This window comes from Akebia trifoliata, chromosome 14, assembly GCF_017979445.1.
Source record: "Akebia trifoliata isolate Shusen 1 chromosome 14, ASM1797944v1, whole genome shotgun sequence".
In the NCBI taxonomy this organism is placed as follows: Eukaryota; Viridiplantae; Streptophyta; class Magnoliopsida; order Ranunculales; family Lardizabalaceae; genus Akebia; species Akebia trifoliata.
In genome coordinates this window covers 790706-817699 of record NC_141388.1, presented here as the reverse complement: position 1 = coordinate 817699, position 26994 = coordinate 790706, and the positions used below count along the sequence as shown (strand labels likewise).

The window sequence follows — 26994 nt, the reverse complement described above, 5'->3', positions numbered from 1 at the left end:
TAATTTTAAAATGACAATCTCACTGATAATTTTAAATATAAATATCAATATTTTTTAATGGTGAGATTGTGATTGGTAATTATTAATGAGATTGTCACTTTAAATTGAAATACCTACCAGCGACCTCACTTGAAAACAAACACGTTTTGAGAATTAAAATGAAATTTTAATAGTTGTAGAAAAAACAAGTGGTGACTCAAACTTATGTGGGCTAATAGAAGTTGTAGAAAAAACAAAACGTCGAAAATCCGTTCCCAAGTTTCTCGGATTTTGCTTACTAAACTCTGGAGTCCAAACCGTAGAAGAAAGAGAAATATAGCTCAAAGTATATCTAAGCTATCAAAACTATGATGTTGAGAGCTTCTCATCTCCCATATCTCAAGCAATCTCCAACCCTCCTTTGCACTCTTAGATTCTCATTAGTTTCCTCTCTCAACTTCTCATATTCCTGCTTAAACCCTCCCAATTTCTCTTCATTTGTTCAGTTACCTTCTTCTTTTTCACCTTCTTCTCCTTCTCCCAGCTTCAGCCGGGCCTTATCTATGGTGGGCAATCAAAGTCCCAAAGGAAGAGGTCGGTAATTCCACTAAAACCCCATACTATCTATTGTCGGGTTTCGTTTATGTGTCAAATGGGTTCTCTATATGTACTTTTTATTTTATTGATTTTGCTTTATTTGTTCTTTTTTTTCCCCCCCTCAAAATTGAATGAGTAAGTATTTCTTAGAAAAGAAAGAAAAAAAAAACCCATCTCTTTTATCATAATTTATTTGTTTGTTCACTAATGTTTGGGGAATATCAATTGGTTTCAATGTTGTGTGAAATAGGTTTTATTTAATGTATTTTTTTCGAGAAATTTGAAATGGGTTTGTGTGTTTGTTTGCTATCAGTTTAATGGTTTATGGTTTGAGTTAAATCTGTAGAAGCAAAATTTCGCTATTTACCAATCCACCTTGAGATACCAGAGATTCACTGATATGACTCTCAAGATCTTATGAAGAAATCTTGCAAACAACATATAAAATAGGGAAAAGAAAATAGAAGAAAGAGAACACCGATTTTTTACGTGCTTCAACAAAGATGCCTACATCCATAGACTCGAGGAGCCATTCCATTATAATATTTCAATATTACATGATTTTCCCCTCTTTCTCAGTGGTTTTACCCCTTTTAATCCTAATCTTAAAATGGAATCGTAATCTTTTCAAGTTGTAATTGTCGGATTTGCTATTATCCAAATAAAGCAATTATACATAAATAGATAATCTTTTCCTGTTGCGATTCTTTCCGGATCAGATAAAATCCAACCCAAATAATGTGATGTGGCATGATAAGTGCCTAAATATACGTGTCTATCGAACAGTCCAGATGAGATGCCGATTTTGTCCTCCCATAAAATCATTCCAGTTTGTTTTTGGTTTTTCTTTTTTCTCTTTTGTTTTTGGACTTAATTATTAACGAGGATGGAAGTGGTCTTCCCTATAAGAGAAAAGAGAACCAGAGGTATTGGCCACAAATGCCTTTCCAATTTCAGTAAATTGGAGGCTTTTTATTTTTCTAAAATGCAAGTTGAGAAGGATTTATTTATCTTTTTGTATGAGAATTTCAGTTTTTCTTCTTGTACAGCTTCATTTAGTGCTGGATACAGTGGAGGTGTTGATGGTCGGGAAATATTAGTGCAACACTTGCTTGTTGGTGAAGACAACGTTAAGCTTCTATCGGAGCTTCAAAAAAGTATTGCAGAAGGTTTGCAACAATTGATATCCATATTAAATCAATTTTCCACTTTTCTAATGTTTTTTGATAATTAGGAGTTAAACCATTATAGTTCACATATAGGTGTTACTGTTGTAAAATTTCATTTTGCTAACATTGTCTTCTTCAATTCATCCATTTAGGAGTGGACCTGAGTGACTTGGCTGTGGAATACTCAAAATGTCCATCAAAAGAACAGGGTGGGATGCTTGGGTGGGTGCAAAAAGGACAGATGGTATGCTCACATTAGATTAATGAAATCTTGTAATGTTACATGGTTGCATAAGAACTTACAATCTTGGTGAAGCACATATTTCTGAACAACCATATTCTCAGGTTCGACCATGAATATATTATAAGAACATTGAGTTCACTTCTCTGAAGTTAAATAGTCAAAATGAATATATTCTCTTGGACAAACTATCAAACTATTCAGATTGTATTGGCTTTGTTTTTCTGCCATTAAACGCAATTTTCCATAGTCGTGAAAAGACACTCACAAGTCAACAGATTATAGTAAACAATCGTATGGAATGTGTGAGGAAGATCAATAGCGTTCTTTTACACATTAGAGCAAGTATCTGAGAGCTCAATAATGAATAGCAACTGTATTCTACATGGAAATGAGAAGATAATAAGGTCACATTAACTGCACAAACCTTAATGTATAAAACACTTAAATGGAAAAACTATTAAGTACTACATCCACGGATGGTTTTTCATTCTTATTTATCAATATGTATGAATAAATAACTAATATTTTCAAATATCAAGGACATGTATGATTACACGTGCGAGGTTATAAGAATGTGCTAGTATGCTTAAAATACATCAAAATATGTTGATATATTGATACTTAATTTATATTTTTTTGTTATTTTTATTACTATTTTTCAGGAATATCTTTTTTCAAGAATATATTTTAGCTGGATTTTATTGTATATCGAAATATTTTCACTGAATCTTGCATTTTTTATACCTGAAATTTTATTTTTTCAGTCAAACATTATCGTTCACTGAAATGTTTCACAAAATGAATAGTGTTTTTCATTGAAGTATGTAAAACAAAGGAATCGGTTAAATTTTGTGCAAGCCTCATGGAAATGGGAATATGTCAGTGTATTTTGTAGAAATATGTTGAAATTTAATACTGTGGTTCTTAAGTTACTCTGCTTGATTGATGGACTTTTCTCGGTGAATTATACTATGCTAGGTGCCAGAGTTTGAGGAAGCAGCATTTAATGCCCCTTTAAACAAAGTCGTACGTTGTAAGACTAAGTTTGGTTGGCACTTGTTGCAAGTTTTGTCTGAGAGGTATTTTTATGTAGCAGTCTTTAAATTGAATATGCTAGTTGATAATCAAAGCTGATCGGATTCTCTCCTTTTGTGATTTGGTGTATGTGTATTTGATCTTTTTGCGTAATTTATGGTTGTAGGGAAGAATCTTTACTTCAAGACATTGATCCAAAGGAGCTTCATGCAATAATACAAAACCCAAGTTTTGTTGAAGAGGTTCAACTGATAGATGTCCGAGAACCCGAAGAAATGTAAGCCTTTTTTTTGTCCTTCCTTCTTGCTGCTCATACTGAACAGCATCACCATAGATTTCAGAAGGCATGGTTGTTCTTCAAGTTTTACAAATGACCAAGTTTCATTCTTAAATCAAGTGTCTAGACTTTCTTCCCAGGGTTGTTAGGTTACATGTATCACAAATAACAACAAATAACATTACCCATAAAAAAGGTATAATTAAATATTTTTCTGCCAACTTGGAAGGGCATTTTGATCATCTATGAATTTGAGCTTTATGCTTTAGCATTTGAGATTTTCATGGTTGGCATGTCTACCCCCTCCCCCTTTTTTTCTTTTACTTTTTCTAGGGGAGTTATTTAGTGACAGGCTCGACCCGAAAGAGCCATTGAAGATTGAAGTCAGATCATTAAAATAAGTTATGAAAAATCCATAGCTTCATGTTTTTTCTTCTAAATCTAGAAAAGGAAGAAAAAAGTAAAAGGAAAATTTGTTTTCTTTTTATAAGGGCTGAAATCACTTATTTTGGCCTTTTGTTTTGATTTGTTAAGCCAACTATTGGCATTTCCCTTTATGTTTCATCACATACTAGTATTATTTGTCATGCGTTCTCACTTCTTTGATCATTTGGTGAAGACAGTGCCCAAGCTTCTTTGCCAGGGTTTCAGGTTCTTCCTCTTCGCCAGTTTGGAAGTTGGGCATCAGAAATAACGACTAAATTTGATCCTCAAAAGGATACTTACGTTTTGGTGAGTGGGAGAATTATTATTTTTGATTTGTTGTCAGATAGTTTAGGACATTTTAACACTGCTCCCCTGAAATTTTGTTGAATTAGTAAGCCCCCTTGAATTGCTTTGAATTAGGATCTCTCCCTTGACCACCAATCAACGAACTGACACTCAAATGCAATGAGTGTAACAAACCACTAGAGTTGATATGGAACAAAAAATATGTTGATTGATTTCATAAGAAAATTTGAAGTGATTGACAATAAGATTGGAATCTAGAAATCTACAGAACAATGACATGGGGCACACACTACACTTGTGTCAATGTATAACCTAAGTAAGAAATGTCAGACACAATTGACCCCATGGACTTGATCACTTAAACATCCTAACAATTTAGCTCATATGCGATAGACATGATTGTTTTGATTACTTGCGTGTTTGTTTGCCCTTCACATGTCAAGCACCTAAATCCTTGCATTTTTTTTCCTGTCATATTTACTATGGTTGTTTAAACTGCAGTGTCACCATGGTGTGCGGTCATTACAGGTTGCCAAGTGGTTGCAGACGCAGGTAGATCCCCCTATTGTAAACTGTTATTTGGTCACTGTGTACAAAATACAATTTCATTGCTGATTTAGTAATTTCTTCTTCATGCCGTATTTCATATTCAAAGTACTTGAATATCTATCAATTGGTACGTGTATGTGCATTTATGTGTGTGAACCATGTTATCATTGACAAGAAATCAGGGTACTAAATGTCTACTTCACCCTAAACATCGCTCAGTTAAAGTTAAAAATTAATTGGAGAATGTTTTATTCGACATGGAGAAATTTTATAAAATTCACAAACTTAGAGAAACTTGAGAATTATTATAGGAACATTGGAAATTGTTTTTTGACTTGAAAACCCTTAATGGAGTGGTCATTTACACCTAAGATATCGTCAAAAAAGCAAGCAAGTGTGAAAACAAAAAAAGGGGATGGATAGAAGGATTTTAAACATCTCATTTATAAAATCTTGACAACAAAGAAATTTGGACTTAGGACGAGGTGTGCATAAGAAATTTATGGACTTGGTACTTTGGTAGCACTTTCTTCCTTATGAATGGTGCAAGATGTATCTGAATTTAGATTTCCTATATTTTTATTCTCACATATCTGTTTTAAAACTAGACGTACTTTCTTCTTTACGAATGGTGCATGTTGTATTTGAATTTAGATTTCGTATATTTTTATTCCCACATATCTGTTTTAAAAAGTAGACATTCATGCATAGATGCACACATATGTGCGGATATAAGGGATTGGGAGGATTGATCTACCTGCCCGATATGATTTCCGTGTTCAGGGATTCAGGAGAGTATTCAATGTGTCAGGTGGAATTCACGCTTATGCAATGAAAGCAGATCCTTCAGTACCAACTTACTAGCAAGTATTCTACTATCGTACCAATGGAGTTGCCTTGTTCTTTTAAATTCATTATATGTTTTTATTGCGCATAGCGTTCTTATTGTTTAACATTGTCATATTTCCTTAAGATGTAGTTGAATATATCTTCCCTTTTTAGGCCATCTTGATTAAGGGTCTATCTGTGAACCAGGTGTGGAATTGAAAATGAAAACTGAATTCCATGATGTCTGATTTCTGAAAATTAAGATTCCTTTAAATTATATATTTGAGCGTTACCTATGAATTACGACGGCTCCCATGAATGTCTGAAAACTCTCTCCCACACCCGACTTTAGCAAACATTGTTTATCAATTCTCCACTCAAGTCAGAGCACACATTTTGCATCAACTCCTCTTCTAGAGGTTTGTAAATCTAGATGATGATCTCTCTATGGTGAACATTCTCGTAAAATCCAGCATATTCTGACATTTCTGATCTTATCAAAAGTGGTTACCAGTCGAAAATACATACATTGTTTAAGGCATTTGTAAATTTAACCCTACAAATGATAGGGTGGATGAAGGTTAATTTAAAAAAGAAAAAAAATGTAAATATGATATCCAGGTGAGAATTGAGGACATCATCATACTAAAACCATTATGATGTCATAGCATGGTGAAAAATATATTTTTTTTTCTTAATAGAGAATGGGGAAGATTTTTTTTTTTCCATCCATCATTTACATTTTCATGCCACCCAGTTTTGAACATAGTACTACTAGAGGGAGCAAACACCTGTCACTGAGCCAAACCCTTGAAGGTGAAGGTCATCCATCATTTACATGCGAGCTTCTTTGGATTCAATTTCTTGATTGTGAAGAGCACTTCACTCCTTGGCATTCAACCTCCTGGTCCAATGTTTGTTTTGTTGAAGAATGAGATCTATTATGATACAGCGACTTACAATGGAATAAACATCAGGTTTCAACTGGGCTTAGTGCTGACCAGCTTTACAATTTAACGAAAGCCAATTCCTCTATATACTTCTCAAAAAAAAAAAAATTCCTCTATATAATTGTCGATGCAAGAGTATAAGAGGCCTTTGAAATGCATAGACCAAAACCTGATTCTGATTCCCATTTTGATACTGAATTTCAATAGATCTAGAAATGGGATAACTATTTCTTGTTCTGGTTGGAATTCAGTCCGGGTAAAAACTAAAAAAACTGAAAAAAAATAAAAATCAACACAACCTGCCATTCAATAATTTTGCTAGTAATCCAACGGGCAAGTTCAAGTAAATCACTGGGGGTGTCTATTATTGTTGCTGATTTTCTGATACTGCATATAAAATGGAACATATTTCTAATAAAACATAGATTATGCGATAAAGCTTTTACATGAGGGTCTAGACTAGTCGTCAGTATGCTGAAATGTTCCCTTGAAATGCAAGATTTGCTGATAAGTTGAGCAATATGGGCACTCAACAACCTGTTATTAGTATACCTGTAAATTTTCACCAATAGGCCTGGCTGAATAACTTGCAGAGTCATCACTAACTGCAACTCCAGGTGGATTCAGCTCACCAGAGCCTTGAGAATTAAAATTTGACATAGTTCCAAACTTTGTTGGGCTTGGAAATTCAGAATCCACATTGCTGAAACCAGGAGGACTCATCCCTCTTGTTCCTTCCACTGGAGCTTTCCAGAAATTCCCTCGAGAAGGATAGTTTGGCAGTCGCAGGTCACCCTCCCCGTGTGCAAAATGACACTTGTCACCAAACCGACAGCCTTCTGCTGTGTTGAACCGGTTGCAAAGCTTTGTCTTGTAGCCATTAACTGTGGTGTTAAGGTCCCCAATGGACACCTCTGGTTTCCTTTGAGAGATGATGGCTGAGACAGCTGAGAGTGAGACAATGGGGGATAAACCCAAAGAACTGAGACCCCCAGGTACATAGTGCTGGAAATGGCATGATTCTCCATACGAGCAACCTGAAGTACTGCACAACAGATGGAGGATGTAATAACTATTAAGGTATCTAACATGAAAAATTGAGGAAGACACTGCAAAGGTGTTCCAGCAATGTCATAGCTATGCACTTGGTGGTATGAACTTTAGATCTCCCAAGTTAGAAATGGATCCTTTCTTAAGTGAAATAATTGCCCAAAAAAAAAGAGACCAAATCAGCTAGAAATGACTAGAGTGAGAGAGGAACTGACTACAGATTGTCAATCAGATGACTGTAACTACTCAATCTAGAGAATCTTTTATCTTTTTCATTCATTATAGTTTCTAATCATCCTGAAGAACAAAGCAGATACATAGTTACATTCATACAATCAATCAATTTATGACATAGAAGATCTCCATTGTGATACCAAATCAGGCTGATTGGTTGGCCATCTTTATAGTCCATTACATGGGTCCTATAATTTTTCCAAATAAAAATATAAACCTTGCCTTAAGAAAAACCCAGAACATATCAATGCTACATTGCTAGTAGACTCTATGAACGAAAGTTATACACTTGTATTTCCCCCAGTTATAGATGGACTATTTGATTTTTCAGAGATTGAAATCCTCATTATATAGGCACAAGCCCATTGCTGAATTGGTTTACATTCTGCATAATAGGGGTGCACATGGTTCGGATTGGTTCGGATTTTGGCAAAATTGAAACCGAACCAAACATGATCGGTTCTATAAATTTGAAACCAAACCAATCCAATTACCCTATAGAACCGAACCAATACAATCCAATCTGGTTCGGATTGGTTCGGATCGGTTCTCGGTTCTCATACTTATTGAAGATAGATACCTTCTTCCTCAATCCAAGCATTCTATCTCCTCAATCTTCAAACCTTAAAAACAAGTAGGACTTTTTGAACGTGGACTTGGGATAATAAAAAAATTAAAAGGAAGAAGAAGAAAGAAATAAAAAATTGAAAATTTTATTTTTTAAATAATTATATATATATATATATTTATATATAATTGGTTCGGTTTTCGGATTGGTTCGGTTCTATTATATCCTAATCTGGAACCGAACCAATTAATCGGATTTTTTTTTCTTCGATCCGTACCCGAACCGTGGGTGTGTTTAGTCCGAACCGATCCAATCCAAAAGCTTCGGATTGGTTCGGATCTCGGATTTACCCAATCCAATGTGCACCCCTACTGCATAACCAAGAGGTTATAGTTCTATCCATGCCAAATGAAAAATCTATCCTAGTTATATGAAATATCTAGTCATGATTCCCCCTCTTTAAGGTGTACCTGATGACTCGGCTGCAGCAATTTTTCACTTCCAAGTCATCGAAAGTGGATGTGAAACTGCTGCCTTGATAGCAATGCCAGACCTGAAAGACAAAATACTGGTCTCGTTCAAGAATTTCCAAGATCAGCCATTTTTTCCCTTTTAACCCATTAATTTATGAGGGTATTCAATACGGTCATTTTTGGATTTTGATGGTGAGATTATGAAGACAAAGAGCAAACCTGAAGAACTTCATGCAGGGTTTTGGCTTGCCTCCGGAAGACATGTTCTGTGATCCAAAATCTTGACTATCTGCAATAAAATATTATCAGATTAAGGTACAATAAGAAAAACTTGACCGGAAGACTTTATTTTTATTTTTTTAATATATATAAAGATTACTGTGACCACATGATCACACATTCGATGCCTTTTATCTAAGAAATTTAACACATGAGTCATTGAATCTCGGGCATTCTAGTCATTTTATACCCCTTTTAACCTATAAATAAGCTATATAGGGGGCACAATTTTCTAGTCTTTTCCCTTACATGGGAGCTTCTCCTCCCTCCCATTCTCTTTCATAGAGTTTCTTTCATGTCTTATTTCCCTTTGACTCATGCAACGACCACCCCAATGGTTGTCCTCTCGTTTTAGACGAGATGTTCCCGTCCACCTCATCCTAAGTACCTTACCCTCTTTACATCTCAAGTACAATTCTCATCCCCATCACTACCCTAAAATAATGTGCACTTAATTTTGAATAATTAATTGTATAATTGAGGCTCCTAGCGTCTCAAATTTTCACATACAATTACTAGTATGTAAGGAATGAATACTATCATTTTATGCATTTGTTAAATTGGATAGCATTTTGAATTGTTGTAATAAATGTTATCAAATTGTGTATGCCATGTTGTGTGATCAACACATGCCTGTGCATACATGGGATCAGACAATAAATAGGAAAAAAAATAGTGGGGGAAAAAGCATACGCGATCACATACTTTTGAATGCGATGACATAATCAGCTAATGGTCATAAATCTCATATGCCATCATGGCATATGCATGACATACGAGATTTATTGACAAAAAATGGCATACATAATCACATATGACAACTTTTGCTATAATTAGTAAAGAAATTTCCCTACTTCTTTTATTACTTCCAGAAATATTAGCATGTGATTTCTATATTTTTGCAATAATTCCATTATCTTTCGTAGTTTTCAATTTTTTCGCATTAATTCCTTCGACTTCCATAAACAACTAGGAATTAATTATTTTTATTACTGACTGCTGTTTTACATCCAAACCTAAATTCATCACACAGTGCTCCAAACATTTCATGTTGATGATTTCACATTGAAACTCATCACAAACATTTCCACAATTGCAGTTTCACGTAGATCAGTAGCCAATTATCCCCAAATTCTGGCACCGAAAAGGCCCTAAAAATGTGAACTTTCCGAGCAAAATTTAGTTCTATTACTGAAAGTTCAAAGATTTTAATTGTTGGAAACAAAATCATTGAGATCATGCAAGATAGATGATGAATTATTCTGTTTATTTGCATAATTTAGCGATCCATGGTTGATGTAGGTTAAACAAGTTCCAATTTCTCAAGAGTCCGAATAAAGAAAAACCAAACCATCTTCGATTCCACCGTAATAGAATTCCAAAAAATTATAAATCGCAGATGAAATTGAAGAGTTTGGGATTGATGTACCAGTTGAAACATGGCGGAATCTACAAGTAGATCCAAACGGGCAACCATCGGGGGTATTAAACCGTCTGCATTCGAGATCTCCACCTCCATTACTTTGCTGGAAAAAGCCCCATTGTTGCTGCTCAGAAACCCTAATTGAGTTACTATTTATGTCAGAGCGAGATCTCTTAGGGTGAGGTTCCATGGATGGATGAACCGGAGAAATTCGGTGTGACTGGTTATCCTTCCTAGTTGTAGGATTTTCGAAAGTAGGGTTTGACGCACGGTGATCCTAAAAAGGTACAACGACAGAGGACGAGATACGATGGGCTGACAGATATATACGGTGGTAGAAGGACTTTTTAGGGCCCATAAAATTAGCGGCTGAGATGAGAAGAAAAGTACATGTGTCACTAAATATGAGTCCATGTTTGACAATCTCTTAAGGAAAAAAAAATACAATTTACCAAATAATAATCTCAGCTTGTACAAATACAGCAATAGTTCTCCAAAATAATTGTCAAATACAGGACGGATTTACAGTGGGGGCACTTGCCCCCACAAGAATTTTCAAAGTCCGTAGATTAATGAGCTATTATGACATATATTAGCGACGGATAAAAAAAATCCACCACTATTGCCCTTACAATTTTTTTTTTTCTATTCTTAAGTGCCTTCAAATAGGCATGGTTTCAAAACTCGTTCAAGACCGAGATGTATTGTCTAAATCGTCTCAATATTAGGCATGGACAAGATCTAGAATCTCACGTTCATTTTTCTCATTTTTGAACGAGACATCTCAAACGTATCAAAAAACTCATCTGAAATGACTTGATATATGGCATGGACAAGACAAGATGCGAAACTAAGTTCTAAAACCACGGTCCAACGTAACAACATTTTTCAACTTCTTTTAATAGCTCCTCAACAATTTTTTTTTTGATAAAAAAATTTAACAGCTTTCTAACAAGGCCTTATAAAGTGGTTTCCGCACCCTGTATGGTTTTATATTGCACTGTGATAACTTATGTCTTTCATGATTGTTATATCATTTCCTTAAGTTTAACTTTTTTTGCAATGTTTGCATCATTTCCACAATATACTTTTTGTTTTCTTATTGTTGATCTTTAATTATTTTACTTGCTGTTGGCAGTGTCATGACTCCCTATTATAGCCGATGAATTCTTTATTTTTTCCCCCTTTAATTTCTTATGGTACCTAGTGTGTTGATTCTTATGAACGGTATTGGTTTTGTAGTTAGAGGAATGATGTACTATCGGAGGGCTTTGAAGCTTCAAGCTTTCCTTGACATAGCCTGTAAAAGTGGTAATCACAAGAGAGCTTCTTCTATAGTATTTTTAGAGATGTGGTTAATCTTTTTTGGGTGATTATGTTGTGATTCTTTTCATTTTGAACCTGCAGAGATTTTGGAAGGCTACAAGACTGTTTCTGTTCCATCAGAGGAAGAGAAGAAGAGCCAGAGATCTCTTTGTGCTCAACTAGAGGCTGTGGCTGACATGAAATTCACGTATGTTGCTACCTGTTAAAATTATGGAAATCAGAAGCATATTAAATCTAGATCAGGTATTAGTCCTTTAAAGTCTGAAAGAAATGTCACACACTTGTGCCCTGTAAAAACATATTAAATGAATTTTCTATATTTTCCTTTGGAAAGGAAATCGATCGTATAAAATTGCCGGGGTGTGCAAAAATAGGGGAAGTAAAGCCTGAAAATCAGAACCATGCAATAATATTCACTCGAGGGGAAGCTCTTCAGACCATTGACATGAACCAGGTAATATTAGTGTTCTGCTCAACTAATTTGATTCCTGAGTCCAATTTTTTTCTGTAGGACAATTACTTGGAAGAAGCTTTTAAAATGCATAATCTTTTAGAAGAATTCAATGAGGATCATGGAGTGCATCCACCTACAATTCTAGGTGTCCATGAGCATATCTTTACTGGAAGGTCGGTGCAATGAAATTAGTCATTTGATCTTTGCAAGTTTTTAAGTTTCTTTGATATATCTTTCAGGGAACATCATTTTGATTCTGTTCTAATTATTTTACATCTGGGCTGCAGTGTATCTTCTTTGGCCTGATTTATGTCAAATCAGGAAACAAGTTTTGTCACTATTAATCAAAGAGTTCTTGCAAACCCTTTAAAGTAAGTTCCATTTCCTATAAGTATTTAGTGCCTATGTCTATTCCTTTATGTTCGTATGTGGTACTTATTTGACTTCTGCTTAAAGCAGCATTGCCCATATATACCTTAATGTAGATGCATTGCTCATTAATATTGTTCTACACTTCTACCTCAATCCTTAAAATTGGTCATAACAATCAAACGGCAGTAACCAAACTCATCATTTATGCAGGTTTTAATTCATTGAACTTTCTTAAAGTCACACTGAACTTTTTGACAGGAATCCTTAATCCTGATTAGATGAATGGAATGATGAACAATAATTTTAGTTAGTCCATTGGAAAGTTTTTAAGGTAACTGTATCTGAAACAAAAAATTTATCTTGTTACTCAAAATGTTATTGGTTGGTTCCAGGGTTCGATTCCATTATGGCCATCCTGATGTGTTCAACAGAATCTTCCACATTACTCGAGGTGGCATCAGCAAGGCTTCTCGGGGTATCAATTTGAGCTGAGGTCATATTTGCTGGTAAATTTCTTTAACTTCTGTAAAACAAAAATTACCTTCCTAGATGATTGCAATTTACTTTGCTTCTGATTTCTGTTTTTCTTCTGAAGGTTTCAACTCAACATTGCGATGTGGGAATGTTACCCACCACGAGTACATTCAGGTTGGGAAAGGAAGAGATGTTGGGTTCAACCAAATCTCACTCTTTGAAGCAAAAGTTGCCTGTGGTAACGGGGAGCAGATGCTCAGCAGGGATATATATCGGTTGGGCCATCGATTTGACATGTTCAAGGTTTGTCGTAGAAACAATTATTTACGATAGCTGCTATTGGCACCTCAAGTTTTACTTATAACACCCCAATTAAAAATAAAGAAAATAAGTAGATGGTTGAGAATAAATAAAAGTTAGGGTGCCAATAGAAACTCTCTCATGTTTTTTTTTGGGTGTGCTATATTTCTATTTTTTGAGTCTAAGATTTTATACGAACCTAATCATTTTTGTAAACAACTACTGAAATTGTGCTGAACGAGTGTTATAATGTTGAGATAATAATTATGCCAAACCTTCGTAATGTTTGAATAGTGTGTTATAATCTTTAACTGGAGAGAAATAATTTAAGAAATTGGGTGTAATAAGTAAAAGATGGGGTGCCAATAGAAACACTCTTATTTAAGGCAAATATTTATAGAACAGTTCTTCTTGCCAAAATGATGCACATGGCTTTGTTTTAGCAGATCTGATCATATAATCTTCTTGTTTGAAGAATAGTTTGTTATTCTTCTTTTTCGTCCATTAACACTTTCTGTTAATGGTTGCCTTGAAGGTTGGTTTGCTTACGAGTGCACCCAATGTTTACTCTCTTGCATCCTAAAGAAGTTTTCGTGACATTCGTTTCTATCAATGGGTCTAAATATGAAGTATGGCCATAGTTCGGAGAGCAATTGTTTGAAGGGGATCTTTGGCCTAGCGGTAATTTTCTTCATCTCACCTTTATACCCTCTTCACTACTTAGTCCTGATAAGTTGCTTATTGTGAAAATCCCATACTAGTTCAGACAAATCTATCAGATTAACGGATTAGGCTTGATTGTGAACAGAGTGGAATAGAGGAACAGGATTCGTTTAGTTGACTCGGAAATCTTCAGGATAAGGCTTTGTTGTGGTTGAAGAAGGGTTAACGGATAAACTGAATTTATCGTAGCTTTGATTGTTTATTTGTTTTTTTTGCGATCATTTATTTCTCAGGGGATTGGATGCTAGTCGACAAATGTTTGGTCTAGGGTTTGGTGAACCGGTTCAACTTGAGGAGCGATGTTTACAAGTGTTTGATTCACTGGGGGACGGGAACGGTTAACATGGAGCTGTGGTCAGAAGAGAGGCCAGTTTCCAAGGACTCACCTCTAAAAATCTCCCATGAGTATGAGGTGAAAACAATCTCATAGTATATAATTTTGGGGATTTACTTGGGGAAGGTTTTGTATCATTAATAATAAAGATGTAAACAGACTACCTTAAAAATATGGTGCTTTACTTCATTACTGTCTGGGTTTTACTTGGATTGTGGAACCATGAACCCAAAGGAAGGTTGCAACATGGAGAGTCCACTAATCTCGCTTACGTTAGCAGAACTAAAATATATGATTTGCAACAGATTGCAACTTGAATACATTTATAATATGAGGCATACAACACAACATCTACTATATAGCATAGAGGAAAACAATTTGTTGTAAATCATTTATAATTGGATCCCTCATTTTATTTTATTTTGTAGGAAATTTGCATCAGTTAAATGACGGAGATCAGTGTTTAGGTCCTATAATAACGTTAGGTGTCAACACGGCACATTTTTTCTGACTGTAATGATCCATTTTTTTAAATTTATAAAAGAAGAAAAATATTTTGTTTTAAAATTAAAAATCCAGAAAAACGACTGTATAAGATTGTCATTTTTTTCCAACGGTCTACAACAGTCGTTTTTTTTTTTTTTTGACAGTCTAAAAGGGTTGTTTTTTCCGACTTTTATTGGCAGTCGCATTTTAAACACGACTCCTTTTAAAACAATTGTCCAAGAAAGTCTTTTATTCCGCATTATGACGTAGTGGGCGGAGCTAGTAAGGAGCTTGTCGGAGCAATTGCCCCCAAAGAACTTTGAGACAGTGCTATATTTTCAATTAAATATATGTCTCATTTGCCCTCAGTCCCACATCTCCTTCCTTATTTGCCCCCACCCCATCACCTCCCTCCAATTTTTCTTCCCATCCCTTAAAGTTTTTGAAGATGATATTATCTCTTGATTGGACCCTTTTTCATGGATTAATTGGGAAATATCTAAATGGTATTTTTTTTTTTAACTTTCAACCAAAAATCTTTGAATTTATCTCCAAAATTATTCATATTCAAGTTTTTCAATTGTACAATTAATTATAAGTTAGCCCCAATACAATAAAATCTTGGCTTTGTCCCATGGTTTTTAAACTCGTCCGAGACCGAGACGTATCGCCCGAGTTAACTCGGTATCAGAGTTGAACGAGACCAACTCACAAAGTGATTTTTTTGACCGAGTTTTACATCTCATGTACAAATTTTTGAGTTATCTCACGAGACGTCTCAAACGTATCGGAAAACTCGTCCGAGACAACTCGGTATCGGAGCTGAACGAGACAAGATGCGATACCGAGTTTAAAAACCATGCTTTGTCCCCTCATGTCATCATCACACATGACTATATATATTCAAGCTTTTCAATTGTGCCATTAATGGTAGTTTGACCCCACTACAATAAAATCCTAGCTTGGTGAATTGTACCATTAATTGTAGGGGAAATTATTAAAAAAAATAAAAAAAAAAAAAAAAATTAATTTGTAAAAAAAAATTATAAGTATGAACTTTTTTTTGACCCTTTAAGGGTCGAAAATGTACAAGAGGAGAGAGAAAATAAGAGAGAAATTTTTGGCCCTTAAATGATCAAAAATTTCTCTACTATTTTTTTCTCTCTTTCTTCATTTTCTCTCTCCAACTTTCACCTCTTTTCTTTCATATGTTAATCTTGATCTTAATCAACGTGATCATAATCATGATCATAATCGTGATCCGTATCATAAGACAATCATGATCACGTTGATTAAGATCAAGATCGTGATCGTGATCAAGATCTCTCTCATATTCCTCTCTTTGATTGATTTGTTGATTGATTATAACAATAATACGATCATGATCAAGATCGTCATCTTAATCAACATGATCATGATTGTCTTACGATACAGATCACGATCAAGATCATGATCATAATCAATGTGATCATGATCATGTTGATTAAGGTCAAGATCTCAATATGTAAGAGAAAAAAAGTGAAAGTAGGAGAAAGAAAATGAAGAAAGAGAGAGAAAATAAGAGAGGGCCGGAAAATGTTTGTATTTATAATTTTTTTTAAATATGATTTTATTTTTTTACGAATTATTATTATTATTTTTTTAATTTTTTTTAATAATTTCCCCTTAATTGTAGTTTGACCCCACTACAATAAAATCTTGGCTCCGTCCCTCCATGTCATCGATTATACATATTCAACTTTTCAACTGTACCATTAATTGTAGTTTAACCCTACAACAATAAAATCCTAGCTCCGCCCCAGCTCATAATAATAATATAGTACTTACGACATGTTTCCCTGTGGTAGAATTTATTTACTACGGAACCGACACATCTTTAAGTGTAATAGAATGGGCTCTAAGTGAGATGATGAAGAAGCAAAGCATACTAAAAGTCTAAAACGTGCACGCAAAGAGTTGGATGAAGTCATTGGTAAAAATCGAAGGCTCGAAGAGTCTGACATATCGAAACTCCCATACTTACAAGCAATATGCAAGGAAACCTTCAGGCTACCCCCATCGACATCACTAAATTTAACTAGGATAAGATATCTACTTCAACTTGTGGAACTTAGAACGGTAGATCGATGTAGTAGATGATTGCACACTCGTGACCACTTCATCTACCATCACATTTCCTACACCTATATAATAATATATTAATCCACTCCCACTGGCACATATGTACTTTCATACCATTAATTAAATTGAAAACATGGTGGTTCCCTTTTTCATTTTACGTGAGCTTGCCTATGCATGTCTCCTCTTCCTTCTCACTCGTAGTTTCATTAGCTACCTCTTGCCCAAACCTTCATTGCAAAGGATACTCCCACCTGGCCCGAGAGGATGGCCAATCCTTGGAGCACTACCCCTTCTAGGTGCCATGCCACATGTTGCCCTAGCCAAAATGTCTCAAAAATATGGACCCATCATCTACTTGAAGATGGGCACATGCGGCATGGCCGTGGCGTCCACACCCGACGCAGCTCGAGCCTTTCTCAAAACACTCGACCTCAATTTCTCCAATCGCCCACCCAACGCTGGTGCAATGCATCTTGCGTACAACTCGCAAGATATGGTGTTTGCCGATTATGGGCCACAATGGAAATTGCTCCGTAAATTGAGTAATTTGCATATGCTTGGGGGAAAGGCTCTTGAGTCTTGGGCCCATGTGAGGCGCTCAGAACTTGGATACATGATCCGAGCCATGTGTCACTCAAGTGGCCCCGTGGTGGTGGCCGAGATGCTAACATATGCTATGGCAAACATGATAGGGCAGATCATACTTAGTCGTCGTGTGTTTGTGACAAATGGGTCGGAGTCGAATGAGTTCAAGGATATGGTGGTTGAGTTAATGACAACGGCCGGGTTTTTTAATATTGGCGACTTTATACCGTCAATTGCATGGATGGACTTGCAAGGGATCGAAAGAGGAATGAAGCGATTGCATAAGAAGTTTGATATACTATTAACGAAGATGATTGCGGAGCATGATGCAACAAAACACGAGCGTAAGGGGAATCCAGACTTCCTTGATGTGCATATGGACTATAGGGAGAACAACTCGGACGATGAGAGGCTCACTGATACTAACATCAAGGCCCTTCTCTTGGTATGCCTCTGGAGTCCGATTTATTATATTTCTTAATTTTAAAATGAATAACGATGAATGCATGCGGTCTTGGAATGCGACTGACGTGGCAAGGGCACAAAATCGCACATCTTTTTCCCGATGAAAACGATTTATGGTTATGTACCCTTGCCACGTCAGCCACATACTTAACCAACTGCGTATGTGCATTTATCACGACTCTTTTAAAATATTAGAAATTGTTTTTAAATAATTATCAATTGAGAATATATTTATTGGACTCCGATCCCTTGAGTTGAATCACAAGTCATCGAGTTATCTTGATTCTATAGTCATTTGTGTTGAGTTTTTTGAGTTTTGAAACTACATTCAATGTTCTAATATTTCTTTACCAAAAAAGAGAAGTAAATATTATTTTGTGTCGTGATAATATGACTTGCCAGGTGGCATACTCAAATGACTCCATGATGTGACAAGTTCAGGTACCATAGATCTATACGCATCTGGATACAAGGCTCCCTCGAAACACACTTTTTTATGAGGAAGTGCATTTGTGTATATCGAGGCGTACAGATCTACAGTTCTCAAACTTGTCACATCAATAGTCAATTGAGTATGCCACCTGGTGAGTCATTTTATCACGACTCTTAAAGTTAAAACTATGATTTATATATTAATAATTTTAGCATATGCTTTATTTGAGCCACGATTTATATATTAATAGCATCCAACCCCACTTAGTAGCAAAGGCTCCAAGAAGATTAAATATTTGCCATGATCCTATGTATGTTTTGGGTTTTATTAAGTATAATAAATACACATTAAAAATAAACATATGAGGGTATTTTGGTAAAAAAAAAAATCTTTTAAAGGGCCTTTTTTTTTTTTGTGAACAAAATCCAAATTTCAAACCATATTTCCTGCAATTTACTTGAGTAATTTTTGTGGAGTCAAGGAGCGCTATTCTTTTAAATCTATATAATAAAATCCAACTAAGCTGCATCGATTTTGTGTTTTCTGAGATAGGGATAAAAGTCCCCTCAATTACAATTTTGTAATTGGACAAATGTCTCATTGACCTACACCACACATTTTTTATCTTTCTTCTTCAATCCCACTAATTTAATTATGTCTCCTCTTTAACCCATTTTATTGTTTTTTTTATTTTTTACTTCTTAAACTTTTTTTTTCATAAATTCTCTTCAATTTTTATTTTGTTTGCTTTAACCCTCAAAGAGGATGCTCGTGCCATAGACAAGGGCAAACTCTAGTATCTAAAGAAAGTAGGAGTAATTTTTTAAGAGTGGATCGTAAAGACCAAGTGAGGACGGTTGGATCCCCACTCACACCTCAAATCTTGTCACATAGATCTCTTGTTAAAAGAAGTCTGCATTTTTTTCTTTTAATATTATATTAGTCGTGATATTTATGTGACAAAATTTTAAGTCCGACTTTGAAGTGGGCAGTCCACTTCAAAATATTAATGGAACTCTCTTTGCAACAGGAGACGTGGCTTTCGGTATTTATTTCACACCCCTACATTTTCATAATTATTTGAGATACCTCCTTGGATATGCACATGTAATCTAAAAAAGAGGGAGGGTTCCAAAGTTTTTTCCCAAAATTTGAGGAGGTGGGGGAGTGGGGTTTCAAATTTCAATATCTTTTTATGAAAGGGAATCACAATCAATGATCTACAAGTGGTTGGTCCCTAATAATAATTTAATAAGGACTCAGAAGCCAATAGGGTCTCCCTTTCGAGGTGTCTGTGTAGCATGTTTTAGTTGGAGTTTAAAACACTTTGGGTTCGCCCAGTGGTCATGTTCTCCAATCCAAACATGCTACATAGACACCTTTTCCTATGTATAGGAACGGGACACCGTACTAGATCCTAACTCTTTAATAAGATAGTAGTGACGAGGTATTTTTCTGTGATAGAACTTATTTACTGCGGGAACCGACACATCTTCGAGCATAATAGAATGGGCACTAAGTGAGATGATGAAGAAGCCAAGCATCCTAAAACGTGCACACGATGAAATGGATGAAGTCATAGGCAGGAATAGAAGGCTTGAAGAGTCCGACATACCCAACCTCCCATACTTAAAAGCAATATGCAAGGAAACATTCAGGTTACACCCATCTACACCACTCAATCTTCCAGGATATCAACCGAAGCGTGCCATGTCAACAGTTATTACATACCCAAGGGTACTAGGCTCAGTGTCAACATTTGGGCAATTGGGAGAGACCCAAATGTGTGGGATAACCCACTCGAATTTACTCCTGAAAGATTCTTAAGTGGAAAAAATGCGAAAATTGATGTGCGTGGAAATAATTTTGAGTTGATTCCATTTGGGGCTGGAAGAAGGATGTGTGCTGGGACTAGGATGGGAATTGTGCTTGTTGAGTACATATTAGGCACATTAGTGCACTCCTTTGATTGGGATGCTCATCACAATGGTGGGAAGTTAAACATGGATGAGACATTTGGGCTGGCACTCCAGAAAGCAGTGCCACTCTCAGCTGTGGTGAACCCACGCTTGCCACCAAGTGCATACGCAGCTTGAAGCCTAAATATAATAAGCTATGTGTGTATGTGGTTTTAATTTTAATAATGTTTGTGTCCCTAGAAATCTATGTTTCTCCTCTTATCTCAACCCTAAATATAATAAGCTATGTGTGTATGTGGTTTTAATTTTAATAATGTTTGTGTCGCTAGAAATCTATGTTTCTCCTCTTATCTCAACCGTTTGTTTAATGGAAAGCCTCAACCGCTTTGCTCTCACCTTTTTACTCAACTCACCCATTCAAAACTCTTTTATCTTTTTTAATAATAGAAATTCTATTGCCACACCAACTTTTACTAATGTGACCCCAATTCATATGTAAATCACCAAAGAGTTGCACACATCTTGGGGTGGCATTAGCAAAAGTTAGTGAAATGACGAGGATCATTTGACTTGGCTTATGATTATTTATTATTATACATAAACATGATTTTAAATCTCGTCTTCGTTCAGCAACGAGATATATTCAAATATTTATATATTATTTTAAAATAAAGTGGATTAGAGGATGTTCATCACAATTATATTTTATTTAGAAAATATGTATTTATATTATTAAAAAATTGATGATAATTTAATAAAATGTGCCCCCCCCCCACCCACACACACACACACACACCACACACACACACACAAACAAACACACACTCACACATGGAAGATTGGTTTTACCTCTTGCCTGAAGTCAACTTCCATTGTTTGGAAGAATTAAGGGTGAAAATTTGATTTTATTCAAATTTCAATTTAATGATGAAGGTTTTAAAGGGTATTTTTTTTAAAAAAATTAAAATTTCACCATTAATTCACATGGGACATTGACCTCCGGGTAAAAAGGGTAAACATCATCTTGCATTTTGCAGGGGACCAAATATTGCCAATTTTGCAAGGGATTTTATAAAAGTGTAATTATGTATCCCGAGGCAAATGATCTCCGGTTCTGTTACGAGGGTTCTTTATAATAATTAAAAAAAATATACAAAACCCCAATTGCCCCAACTGTAATTTTTAACCATGTAAATATTTTCAAAACATTGGACAAATCATATCGGATCTCCAATGAGTCAATGTGAAACACGATTCACATAAAAAAATCTCACTCATTAATGAACTATATCGAGATGATTAGGTTGAGTCATCTTGATATAGTATGTAGAAGACGATTATTGATTTTGGGTACAAAACTACAAGTGTTTTCTGCAAGAGGTTAAGACGAGGTTGAAAATAAAGAATGATTAAAGACAAGGATGAATAGGTTAAAATAAAATAAAAAATTTCTCATAGAGGCTAAGAGAGTATCAAGATAAACAAGAGCATTTTGTTAACAGCTCTGAAGATAACACGTTTTCTAAGGAAAAAAAAAAAAAAAGGTTAAAGGGGGTATGTCAATCAGTTTGAAAACACAAGGGAGGTATCTCCAAAATAAACCAAAACTAAGAACAGTTGGCCCACCTAATAAAATTTAGTCAGAATCAGAATTCTCTTTAAACTTGTTTACAATGACATTCATTATAATCAAACAACAGCAGCAGAAGCAGTAGGTGCCAATTATATCAACTTTTGTTCCAAACATACAACACCATCAGTAACCATGTGTTGACTGTTACATTTTAAGAATTGCTGGGAGACTCCTAACAAATAGACCCATCCATCATGTTACCCACATTGAGTGCCTAGACTGCCCGATCTGGAATTCTGCTGTAAACCACCATTTCAGGATTGTGCTTCTGGGACCGACCCTCCAGCAAGGACAACTTCTAGAAATAAGAGCAAGGAGGGCACGTGCTGATTGGTGAGTTGTCAATATACGGTGCATTTGTTGAAGAGTTTTCTGCCGCAGATTGTCAGCCTAGCAATTTTACAACATAATAAGGATTATAACTAACTCTTGTATGCACATACTTCCATTCTCTTGGTTTTTCCTAGCTACTGGTAACTTTAACTATAACTGGATATTTTATTTTAGAAATTAATCACAAAATTACAACAATAATTATTAAAATATTGAAAGCCAGATTTCAGATGTAAACATTCTACGGCCGTAGCATATCGATTAACCCAAAGGTTTGAGGGAGTGTAAAACCAAGAATTGTAATAGTATACAAGTAGTCTACAATGCCCAGCTAACACTAATAGACCAATTATGGAACACAACATCCCACACTTGATCAATACATTTAAGATCCTTACTATTATTAACCATCTGTTGAATAGGGATTTTTCCCTACCAAATAGATGTCGGATGTGCAAGGCATCTAAAGAAACCATAGACCATTCATTGTTCATTGTCCTCTCTTTTCCATCTTTGGGATGAGTGGATTATATATCACTCGGTCATTGACTTATGTGAGTGTTGGCATACGAGGGTGTTCTCGAAGAAAGCAAAGGTTCATGGAAGATCTTTTTAGAATATGTTGTCCATTTGGAAGGAAGAAGCCAAAGATTGCATGAAAACAAAGAGGAGAGCTTGGAGGCTATTGTTTTGAAGATCAAGGCTCTTTTGTTCTGTTGGTCATCGATTTTGCCTGATTTTCAGAGATGTCATCTTCAAGCTTCTGTTTTTAGATGGGTGGGATTGTGATTGGCTTCAGATTTGTAAGTTCAATGAGGCAATCTCTTAGTGACTCTTTCAGAAGCGATCCCCATTGCTTTCTTTGTTCTTTGTGTGATTGTTCTAACAAAATTACTCTTTTACCAACCCAACAAATCCCTATGCAACCAAGAAACTTCAAGTTCTACGGTTTTTTATTTTTTTTCATCTATCCTGGTGAAAAATATGCCTACATATCATAGTTGTCTTGTGCGTATCGCATATGCTACTTTCAACCATAAAATCGCACATGCCTCCATGGTATATGCCCCTAAATATGAAAATATTCCATCCGTGACTACTGCATAAAGGTATAGACTTGGGACTGGTCCCTTCTGTACACCTGCAACTAGGAACTCCCCTTGTCTCACAGTCAACTATTCTAACACTAGTTATAAATTTGGCATAATGTCCTCAATATTTGCAATGTACTTACTCAATACTCCCTTTTTTCCTATAACCCACCAAATTATCCTTTTGGGGACCATCGTATGCTTTTTCAAGAAATGTAGATGCCAAAAAAGACTTGCGAAGAATATCATAATTATGTTATTTTAAAAGTATTTAAACCATGAAATATATGAACCACCACAACAAACACAGTTCCATAGGTTTTTCTAGAATCTTACAACAAACTGAAATTGATTTGGATTACCTGGCGAAGGAAGCTCTCAAGAGTTCCAAGCTTTCCCATGGCCATCGCCATCTGACCCATATAGTTTGCCACATTGCCAGATGATCCTGAGGGGCCAAGAGACCCACTGGCTAATGTCTCAGCCAAGGATTGTTGCAGCGCTTCCATCCCTTGAGACAATGCGTCCTCCGCCTGCTGAGATGAATGTTGCAAGTTGCAGATGCCCATCACTTGCTGCTCGGTAAGCGGCTCAAATTGATTCACAAGAAACTGCAACCAATGCAGGTTCATTTCAAAAGAAAGAACAATCGGGAAAATACTCTTAACAAAATCTGAATTTCAAGCTAATATTAGTTCATAATAACAAACAAATCATATCTAAGAACTAATCAAGGGTGATGACATTGGAATTTACTCTAAAGTAGGAGAGAGAAAATGAAGAAAGAGAGAAAATAGGAGAGAGAAATTTTTGACCCTTAAATGGTTTTTTGTCTTCTCATGTACATTTTGGCCTTGAAAAGATCGAAAAAGGTTTGTGCTTATATATATTTTTTTAAATCGGATTTTTTTTTACGAATTAACTTTTTTTTAATAATTTCCCCTTAATTGTAGTTTGACCCACTACAATAAAATCCTGGCTCCGTCCCTCCATGTCATCATCACACGTGACTATACATATTCAAACTTTTCAACTGTACCATTAATTGTAGTTTGACCCCACTACAATAAAATCTTGCTCCGCCCTGCTCATAATAATAATATAGTACTAACGACATGTTTTTCTGTGGTAGAATTTATTTATTGCGGGAACCGACACATCTTTGAGTGTAATAGAATGGGCTCTAAGTGAGATGATGAAGAAGCCAAGCATACTAAAAATCTAAAACGTGCACACAAAGAAATGGATGAAGTCCTTGGTAAAAACCGAAGGCTTGGAGAGTCTGACATACCCAAACTCCCATACTTACAAGCAATATGCAAGGAAACCTTCAAGCTACCCCCATCGACACCACTAAATCTTCCTCGGATAAGATATCTACTTTCTACTCGTGGAACTTAGAATGGTAAATTGATGTAGTAGATGATTGCACACACGTGACCACTTCATCTACCACCACATTTTTTGTGGTTGGACAAATGTCTCGTTGACCTACACCATAGATTTTTTGTCTTTCCTCTTCACTTCCTCTAATTTTATTATGTCTCCTTTTTAATCCACTTTATTGTTTTTTTTTATCTTTTACTTCTAAAACTTATTTTTTTTTTCATAATATCCCTTCAATTTTTATTTTGTTTGCTTTTACCCCCTTTAACCCCTCAAAGAGGATGCTTGTGCTGTAGACACGGGTGAACTCTGGTATCTAAAGAAAGTAGGAGTAATTTTTTAAAAGTGGATTCTATAGACCAAGTGAGGACGGTTGGAATCCAACCACACCTCAAATCTTGTCACCTAGATCTCTCGTTAAAAGAAGTTGCCTTTTTTTTTTTAATATTATATTAGTCGTGATATTTATGTGACAAAATTTGGAAGTCCGACTTTGAAGTGGGTAGTCCATTTCAAAATTTTGATGGAACTCTCTTTGCAACATGAGACGTGGCTTTTGATATTTATTTCATACCCCTACATTTTCATGATTATTTGGGATACCTCCTTGGATATGCACGTGTAATCCAAAAAAGAGGGAGGGTTTTATGGAAATTTTGAAGCGGGATGCTGAAATCAAAGTTTTTTCCCAAAGGAGGTGGGGGAGTGGGGTTTCCAATTTCAATATCTTCTTATGGTCAGGAGTCACAATCAATGAATTGTGATCTACAAGTAGTTGGTCGCTAATAACAATTTACTAATGACTCAGAATCCATTAGGGTATCCCTTTCCGGGTGTCTGTGTGGCATGCTTTAGTTGGAGTCTAAATCACCTTGGGTTCGCCCAATGGGTATGTTCTCCAATCCAAACATGCCACATAGACACCTTTTCCTATGTATAGGAACGGGACACCATACTAGATCTCAACTCTTTAATAATATAGTAGTGACGATGTATTTTTCTGTGGTAGAACTTATTTACTGCAGGAACCGACACGTCTTCGTGCATAATAGAATGGGCACTAAGTGAGATGATGAAGAAGCCAAGCATCCTAAAACGTGCACATGATGAAATGGATGAAGTCATAGACAGGAATAGAAGGCTTGAAGAGTCCGATATACCCAACCTCCCATACTTAAAAGCAAAATGCAAGGAAACATCCACGTTACACCCATCTACACCACTCAATCTAGCCCAGGATATCAACCGAAGCGTGCCATGTCAACGGTTATTACATACCCAAGGGTACTAGGCTCAGTGTCAACATTTGGGCAATCAGGCGAGACCCAAATGTGTGGGATAACCCACTCAAATTTACTCCTGAAAGGTTCTTAAGTGGAAAAAATGCGAAAATTGATGTGTGTGGAAATAATTTTGAGTTGATTCCATTTGGGGCTGGAAGAAGGATGTGTGCTGGGACTAGGATGGGAATTGTGCTTGTTGAGTACATGTTAGGCACATTGGTGCACTCCTTCGATTGGGATGCTCATCACAATGGTGGGAAGTTAAACATGGATGAGACATTTGGGCTGGCACTCCAGAAAGCAGTTCCACTCTCAGCTGTGGTGACCCCACGCTTTCCACTAAGGGCATACGCAGCTTGAAGCCTAAATATAATAAGCCATGTGTGTATGTGGTTTTAATTTTCGTAATGTTTGTGTCCTTAGAAATCTATGTTTCTCCTCTTATCTCAACCGTCTGTTTAATGGAAAGCCTCAACCGTGAGTTGTGGATGCTCCGCTCTCACCTTTTTACTCAACTCACCCAAAACTCTTTATTCTTTTTTTTAATAACAGAAATTCTATTGCCACACCAACTTTTGCTAACATGACCTCAATTCATATGTAAATTACTGAAGAATTTGCACACATCTTGGAGTGGCATTAGGAAAGTTAGTGAAATGTTGAGAATCTTTTGACTTGGCTTGTGATTATTTATTGTTATACATAAACATGATTTTAAATCTCGTCTTCGTTCAGCAACGAGATATTCAAATATTTATATATTTTTTTGAAAATAAAGTGGATTAGAAGATGTTCATCACAATTATATTTTATTTAGAAAATATGTATTTATATTATTAAAAAATTTTGAGGATAATTTAATAAAATGTCCTCCCCCCCTTCCCCCCAA

General features: G+C 35.7%; 4 protein-coding genes, 1 long non-coding RNA gene and 1 pseudogene across 6 annotated transcripts; 4 read left to right on the top strand and 2 right to left on the bottom strand.

Annotated features, from left to right (window-relative positions):
• The first annotated feature begins 227 nt into the window (after positions 1 to 227).
• On the top strand, positions 228 to 7589 carry LOC147385278 (rhodanese-like domain-containing protein / PPIC-type PPIASE domain-containing protein). Its single transcript, XM_086422787.1, has 8 exons — positions 228 to 573; positions 1626 to 1745; positions 1898 to 1989; positions 2968 to 3068; positions 3191 to 3301; positions 3925 to 4033; positions 4535 to 4585; positions 5366 to 7589. Exons 1-8 carry the CDS (start codon positions 348 to 350, stop codon positions 5444 to 5446), a joined length of 891 nt encoding a protein of 296 aa, XP_086278913.1. The 5' UTR covers positions 228 to 347; the 3' UTR covers positions 5447 to 7589.
• Positions 6634 to 10692, bottom strand: LOC147385277 (uncharacterized). The gene is made up of 3 exons (XM_086422788.1): positions 10394 to 10692; positions 8905 to 8974; positions 6634 to 7405 (listed from the first exon to the last, which is right to left on the bottom strand). The coding sequence occupies exons 1-3, from the start codon at positions 10575 to 10577 to the stop codon at positions 6904 to 6906; spliced, it is 756 nt and encodes a 251-aa protein (XP_086278914.1). The 5' UTR covers positions 10578 to 10692; the 3' UTR covers positions 6634 to 6903.
• Positions 10693 to 11576: 884 nt separating this feature from the next.
• Positions 11577 to 14699, top strand: LOC147385276 (uncharacterized). 2 transcript variants are annotated; one of them, XR_015171801.1, is made up of 8 exons: positions 11577 to 11698; positions 11795 to 11956; positions 12225 to 12340; positions 12455 to 12538; positions 12932 to 13045; positions 13135 to 13316; positions 13849 to 13994; positions 14270 to 14699. It is a non-coding gene; the product is annotated as an uncharacterized LOC147385276 (long non-coding RNA). The 2 variants fall into 2 exon arrangements; XR_015171800.1 differs by having other exon boundaries at positions 12048 to 12340.
• A 2365-nt stretch (positions 14700 to 17064) lies between these two features.
• Positions 17065 to 20846, top strand: LOC147385275 (flavonoid 3',5'-hydroxylase 2-like). The gene is given in 3 exon segments (XM_086424419.1): positions 17065 to 18007; positions 19925 to 20147; positions 20150 to 20846. Coding segments are annotated over 3 exon segments (1527 nt in total). The 5' UTR covers positions 17065 to 17110; the 3' UTR covers positions 20557 to 20846.
• A 1358-nt stretch (positions 20847 to 22204) lies between these two features.
• Positions 22205 to 24083, bottom strand: LOC147385274 (transcription factor TGA2.2-like). The gene is made up of 2 exons (XM_086423125.1): positions 23799 to 24083; positions 22205 to 22402 (listed from the first exon to the last, which is right to left on the bottom strand). The coding sequence occupies exons 1-2, from the start codon at positions 24066 to 24068 to the stop codon at positions 22205 to 22207; spliced, it is 468 nt and encodes a 155-aa protein (XP_086279251.1). The 5' UTR covers positions 24069 to 24083.
• A 1538-nt stretch (positions 24084 to 25621) lies between these two features.
• On the top strand, positions 25622 to 26465 carry LOC147385273 (flavonoid 3',5'-hydroxylase 2 pseudogene; annotated as a pseudogene).
• Positions 26466 to 26994: the final 529 nt, after the last annotated feature.